Below are 7,170 nucleotides of genomic sequence, written 5' to 3'. Positions count from 1 at the left end.
GTGCCTCTAGTTTCAGGAGCCTAGCAAGTGGGACAAGAGCGGGGAAAGGGGCTGAGCGAGAGGAGCTCGGGGCAGTGCTACTACCCGGGATAGACTCGTTCGGGGTAGTGTCAGCAGTTTCAGAAGCAGCCTGTGCACCCATGCAAGCCTCTGCTACCGTATCAGCCATATTATAACAAAGTTGAGGCAACTCTTGATGGGGCCCTCTGCATGGAGCCAACTCATATCAACAGTACCCAGCGGAGTCTTGAGCTGATCAATGTGCCAGATGGGAACACCTGCGGACCAGCATAAAGAATATATCATGCATGGAAACGGGTAAGTAGTTGTTACCTTAAAAGCCTTCTCGTGCATAACCCCATGTAGAAGACAAGCAAAGTCCACCTCTAACCCGTCTATCATCGCCACCATAAGAACTACACGATCCCATGAGACTATATTATCAGCGGCCGTAGGGGAAAGCCAGTGGCGTATAATCAACCATAAGAACTTAGTCCTGAAGTTCAGGTTAGCCTTCTTGATGGCTCCTTTCGGCTCGGTTACCCTGTCGGCACCTTCTCCATCAGCAGACAAGTGCAGGGCCATCCACCTCTTGGTGGTCTCTCTCGGCGATGGATCACGCAAGAATTGGCCATCTTTGACAATTTGCCACTGGTAGTCAAACTCGACGGTGAAAGGGGTTCGGTTGGCATCCATATCCTCGTCGTATAGATATCGGCAGATGGTAGACATGGATATATCAACCTGAATACCACGTACTTAGACATGCTCAAGTGGAGCCTGCTTGGCGGGGGCAGCCCATCTATCAATTTGTGATCTGAGAGTATCCACGTAGGAGGCGTAGAACTCTCGGACCAACTATTCACTATAACGGCCCATAGATTGCGCTGTCCACTCTAGTCGGTGTTTGGTGAACAGATTGTGGATCTCTTGCATAGTAGAGAGACTTCCCGTAAGGACCCGCCTCTTCAGTGTAAGGGTATGCTTCATGACTCCTTTATCATTTAGAAAATTTGCGTCTGAATAGATTTGATACTGCTTGTCGACACAGCACCGGGTGGGTTGGTTGGCAACCAGGGTGAGAGCATGAGTCGGTGAGCCGGAAGAGGAGCTTCATCCGACCACGAAACTTCAGCAGACCCAGTAGATTCCTCCGACCGCGAAACTCCTAAGGAGCCAGACGCTCCTTATTCATGAGTAGCTAACCCAGAAGGGGTGCCAGTCAGTGTGCGCTCCTCATTAGACTGGGAGGCAGTGACTACGCCGGACGCCACCTTTTTGGGCGTAGCTTTGGAAGCAAGGGCATCTCGGGATAGAGTGGTAGTACCTGTGGGCACGTACTCGGGGCCACTCTCATCATCAGATCCAATGACCAGGAGGGTAGACGGGGATACTAACCTTGATCGTACATGTGCATAAACTCAATCTTGTTTTGGTGCCATAATGGATTGTACCTACAAAGAATCAATATTAGTACAAGAAGGAGCAAAAAAGACAAGCAAAAATGAAACAAAATAAATATAAGAGCTAAGTTGTAATGAATTTTCTGTAGTAACAGTTAAACACGATGTACCAGGTTACGGTTCGTCGTGAGGACCCTTAGGAGAGGGGTCTTTGATCATCACGATGGTTGTGCCGGATGGACATTCGAGGGTATGATGGTCCATCGTAGATGTCCGTTAGAGGACAATTAGAAAAAGTGTAAAGACCCTTAGGAAATGGTTCTCTGGTCATCGCGACGGTTGTGCCAGACGGACCATCGAGGGTATAACGGTTTGTCATAGGTGTCCGTCAGAGGACACTTGGAAAAGTATGGAGACCCTTAGGAGAGGGATCTCTGACCGTCATGAGGGTTATGTAGGATGGACCGTCAAGGGTATGATGGTCTGTCGTAGATGTCCATAAGAGGACACTTGGAAAAAGTTGGAGACCCTTAGGAATAGGGTCTATCACAACCAAAACGGTTGTGCAGTACGGACCGTCGTGGGAACAACGGTCCGTCGCATGTGTCCGTTGGTGGACACTTGGAGAAAATTGGACAGTGGGGTGTTGGGGATGTTGGAACGGACCCTATGTCGGTCCATCATGGGTATGACGGTCCGTCATCGGAGTCTCGTAATGTCATTCAGTGACAGAACTATAGATGCCACTTTCATTCTCTGTGACACACATGGAATACTTAGTGTTAACCTATACATTTCTACCCAAATACCTAGTAAATTAGCAATGCTAAAGCACCTATTTCTAGAGTTTTAACAAAGAAAATTTAAGGATTTTCAACCTAGGTTAGACAAAATTGGATTAGAGAATGAAGACCCAGCAATAAGAACAAGGCTAATACTAATTGGCAAAAAAATGCAAGGTAAATTGGTAGAAAAAAGGGACACATACCTGAGAACAAGAGAAAGACAAGAAGTGATGCACTCTGTTAGCAAGAACATAACCACAGAAATAAACCATTCAAATGAAGGGGTGGGGGGTTTTATAGGTTGAATATTTTTATAAGTTTCCAGCTGGGTCGGGTCGGGTACGCTCATTAATGACGCGACGAGTCCCCGACGATTGTCCGCGGCAATTGTGACGGTCCGTCATTGGTTCCGTCGCGTGTTCCCTAGTTTTTAAAATAAATTAAAGACGTACCTGGCATGATAGATTAATGTGACGGTCTATCACATGCGTGACGGGCCGTCGATGGGTCTGTCAATGACTGCTGCAGAGTGATTTTCTGCAGAATTTCCTAGTGATGTGCCTGCAAATTTAAAACACATTAGTAGAAAATGCTACCATTACTAGAAATAAAAACTATAAGTATTGGGCTGCCTCCCAACAAGCGCCTTATTTAACGCCGCGGTACAACTGAGGACACATGATTACTCTGCCTTCATCAAGATCCTATACCTTGATCACATTATTTGCTGATAAATTATGCCCTAAATAGAGTTTTATTCGTTCTCCTTTCACCTTAAACCGCACTCCTTCCTTGGTGTCTAACTCAACTGCTCCATGAGGAAATAATTGGGTAATCAAGTAAGGGCCAGTCCATTTGGACTTAATCTTGCTCGGAATCCAACACAACCTAGAATTGTCTGAACGCACCAAATCCCAACCATAAACTCTCATTTTTCACTTTTTCTGTCATAATCCTTCTTCATCTTTTCTTTGAAGGATATGCCAGATACCGATTGGAGCTCACCACTCTTCCTCATGGACCTACAAATGTTAAAGGTCGCTTCTTCATTGTTCAATAGAAATTTCATTTTCCCCTTTTCCATATCAACTAAGGTTCTACCCGTAGCAAGGAATGGCCTCCCAATAATAATAGGCACTTTAAAATCAACTTCACAATCAAGAATAACAAAATTTACAAGAAATATGAAGGACTCCACTTTTACTAGAACATTGTGGGGTATCCCTATAGGCCTTTTCACTATTTGATCGGCCATCAGTATCCGCATGGAAGTGGGCTTTGGGTCACCTAAACCCAACTTCTTGTAATTAGAGAGGGGCATGAGCTTTATGCTTGTCCCCAGATCACATAATGCTTTCGCAAAATGTAATGACCCGATTGTACAAGGAATAGTGAACGCACCTGGATCTTCTCTCTTTTGTACGAGAGATCTTGTAGCTATTGCTACAAGGTCTCTTGCGGAAAATAAGGAGGATCCGGGCGCTTTTACTATTCCATGTACCATCGTATTATTGCACTTTGCTAAAGTACTATGTGATCTAGGTTCAAGCATAAATCTCATGCCTCTCTCCATCTACAAGAAGTTGGGTTTGGGTAACACAAAGCCCATGACAATGCGGGTACTGATGGCCGATCGAACGGTGAAAAGTCCCATTGGGATACTCCATGATGTGCTCATGAAGGTGGAGTCATTTATATTTCCGACCGATTTTGTGATTGTTGATTATGAGGTGGACTTTGAGGTGCCTATTATTCTTGGGAGGCTGTTCCATGCTATTGGTTATGCTTTGGTTTATATGGAGAAAGGGCACATAATGTTTAGGTAGAACTATGAAGAAGCAAAATTCAATATTTATAGATCCATGAAGCAGATCGGTGGGCTCCAAATGGTATCTATTATATCTTACAGTGTAGAGAACACATTTGAGGTGCAAATGTAAGAGCGCCTTGGTGTTCAGGTACTAGCGGCACTGATCATGAATTTTGATATTGATGGTATTGAAGAGTAGGGGTCTTTGGTTGCGGCACTTTAACGAGGCAAATATCGTTCCAAACCAAAGAAATTTGAGTTAGATGTGAAGCATCGCGAGTCTCCACCCTTGAAACAATCTCTTGAGGAGGCCCCAAAATTAGAGCTTAAGGCGCTACCACCTCATTTGAGTTATGTATTCTTGGGAAGAGAAGACACTTTGCTGGTAATCATTGCATGGAATTTGAATGTGCATCAAGTAGAGTGTTTGCTGGAAGTTTTGAAGCATTTTAAATAACCTATTGGTTGTACTATTGTAGACATTATTAGGATCCCTCTCTGTATTTGTTCACACAAAATCCAACTCATGCTCGAGCACAAGCTAAGTATTGACACCACAAACGGTTGAATCCACCTATACAAGAGGTAGTGAACATAGTGATTATTAAGTGGTTAGATGCCGGAATGATATATCCTATTGCAGTTTGTAGTTTGGTATGCAATATTCAATATGTGCCCAAAATGGGGGGAATGACAGTAGTACCCAATGAGAGGAACAATCTTGTTCCAATGAGGCCGGTGACTGGGTCAAGAGTTTTGTATAGATTACCAGAAATTAAATGCATGGACTAAGAAGGACCATTTTCATATGTTCTTTATGGACCAGATGTTAGATAGACTCGCAGCAAAATGATGGTTCTGTTTTCTTGATGGTTATTCGCATTACAATCAAATCTCTATTACACAGGAGGATCAAGAGAAGACCACCTTTACTTGTCATTATGGGACTTTAACATTCAAGAGGATGCCCTTTGGGTTGTGTAATGCACCGGCTACTTTTCAGAGATATATGATGTCGATATTCTCGGATATAGTGGAGGAAATTATTGAGTTGTTTATAGACGACATTTCAGTTTCTGATGACTTTTTATATCATTGTTTGAGTTACTTGGCCATGGTTCTCAAAAGGTGAGAAGATTGAAATCTTGTGCTAAATTGGGAAACTGACACTTTATGGTGAAAGAAGGTATTTTATTGGGCCATCGCATCTCAGAGAAGCAGATAGAGGTTGATCGAGCAAAAGTTAATGTTATAGAAAGACTTCTTCCACCCATCTCTGTAAAAGGTGTGAGAAGTTTTTTGGGACATGCGGGCTTTTACCGGAGGTTTATTAAGGATTTATCAAAACTTGTACATACTTTGTGGAATTTACTTGAGAATAAATGTAAATTCTATTTTGATGAATTCTGTCTGAAGGTGTTTGGAGAGTTAAAGGAGAAGTTGGTGTTTGCGCCCATAATTATTTCCCCAGATTGGAGTAAGCAATTTGAGGTGATGTGTGATCCTAGTGGAGTTGTTCTTGGTGTAGTATTCGGGAAAACAAGGGATAAAATCCTTCATCCCATATATTATGCAATCAAATCCCTAATGAAGCACAAAAGAATTACACCGTGACCGAACAAGAGCTCCTAGCGGTGGTATTTTCTTTAAAAAAATATCGCTTCTATTTGCTTAGCACGAGAGTCATAGTACATACTGACCACTCCGCATTTAGGTACTTGATGGCAATGAAGGATGTGAAACCGAGGTTGATTAGATACGGGCTACTATTGCATGAGTTTGATTTGAGGTGAAAGATCAAAAAGGAACTAAAAATTAGGTTGCCGCTCACTTGTCCAGATTGGAGTATAAAGCTATGCGAGAGTTGGGTCAAAAGGCTAAAATTGAGGATACCTTTCCTGATGAGCATGTATTGGCCGCATCCCATGATTTGATTCCATGGTTCGCTGATTTTGCAAATTATTTCGCTAATGATATAATTCCATCGTACATGTGATTCCATTAGAGGATGAAGTTCAGCAATGATGTGAAAAAGATCTTTTGGGATAAACCTTTCTTATACCAATGTTGTGCTGATGGGCTTATTCGTCGTTTCGTGCCAGAAGTTGAGATGCTATGTTTTTTAGAGGCATCCCATTCCTTGCCTGTAGGTGGGCATCATAGTGGTATCCGAACTGCCCATAAAATTTTGCAGTGTGGGTACTATTGGCCAACCATTTAACAAGATGCTCATGAGTTCTCCAAGTCATGTGATATGTGCCAAAGATATGGAAGAAATTCGAGGAAGCAACAGCTCCCTTTAAATCCCATTCTAGTGATTGAGTTGTTTGATTTATGGGGCATTTATTTTATGATCCCGTTTGTGAGTTCTCATTAGATGATATATATTCTTGTGGCAGTGGAATATGTGACAAAATAGGTGGAAGCCATTGCACATGCCAACAATGAAGTGAAGAGTGTCACCATGTTCTTATACACCGACCTCACTTTGGCGATGTGAGCATGTGGGTCCTCAGAATATAGTCCCGAAAAAAAACCTCTAACTGTGAGCATTGACATCAGACTACTAGTTACCACAAAAGTATGACCCTGTTGTTGAGGAGGTCGGACAAGTGGACCGTCAGAGTCAGTGATGTTTACATTTCCCCTATAGTACTCTTGAGGGCGTGGAGCGGGAGATTGCCTCTTTAGTTCACCTTCTCCACGATTTTAAGCTAATAATTGATCATGAGCTTCAACCGGTGGTGGAATTTCCTAGTCGAACTCATCCTCAAGATTACCCATATTTTGTTCATTCTACACAGTGTATAGTTCAGTTCGGGGTCGGTTGAGAGTATGGGTTCTCCACTACTCCATGTACTTGTCATACACTGAAGTTAGATCTGCAAGAGAAGAAATAAAGAAAAAGTAAAATTAGGAAATTGTTGACTAAACTTTGGTAATGTTCTTAAAGTTAATCTAAAATCCACTTTCCCAGCAGCGACGCCAAAAATTAATACGCTCTAATTTACTCTCGAAAAGAAGTATAAGTGGTCATATCAAGTAATGAACCCAACAATGAGGTTTAGGTTGATCCCACGAGGAAAATGATTTAGACTTAACTTTAACCTACAATTATTTCTATTTATTCAAATCCTTTCCGAAAATTTGTAATAAAAGGTAGGTTTTAAAT

At 42.4% G+C, this 7,170-nt stretch overlaps 1 protein-coding gene across 1 annotated transcript; it reads left to right on the top strand.

Annotated features, from left to right (window-relative positions):
* The first annotated feature begins 3,507 nt into the window (after nucleotides 1-3,507).
* LOC138337996 (uncharacterized) lies at nucleotides 3,508-4,014 on the top strand. The gene has a single exon (XM_069288445.1). It carries the CDS (start codon nucleotides 3,508-3,510, stop codon nucleotides 4,012-4,014), a length of 507 nt encoding a protein of 168 aa, XP_069144546.1.
* Nucleotides 4,015-7,170: the final 3,156 nt, after the last annotated feature.

The sequence above is a fragment of the Solanum lycopersicum genome, chromosome 8 (genome assembly GCF_036512215.1).
Source record: "Solanum lycopersicum chromosome 8, SLM_r2.1".
Classification (NCBI taxonomy): domain Eukaryota; kingdom Viridiplantae; phylum Streptophyta; class Magnoliopsida; order Solanales; family Solanaceae; genus Solanum; species Solanum lycopersicum.
The sequence above is the reverse complement of the archived record's forward strand: the minus strand, read 5'-3'. Positions and strand labels throughout refer to the sequence as shown.

What these genes read in the sequence shown, in the direction of transcription:
- LOC138337996 (XM_069288445.1), top strand. Translation starts at nt 3,508, where the DNA reads ATGAGCTTTATGCTTGTCCCCAGATCACATAATGCTTTCGCAAAATGT.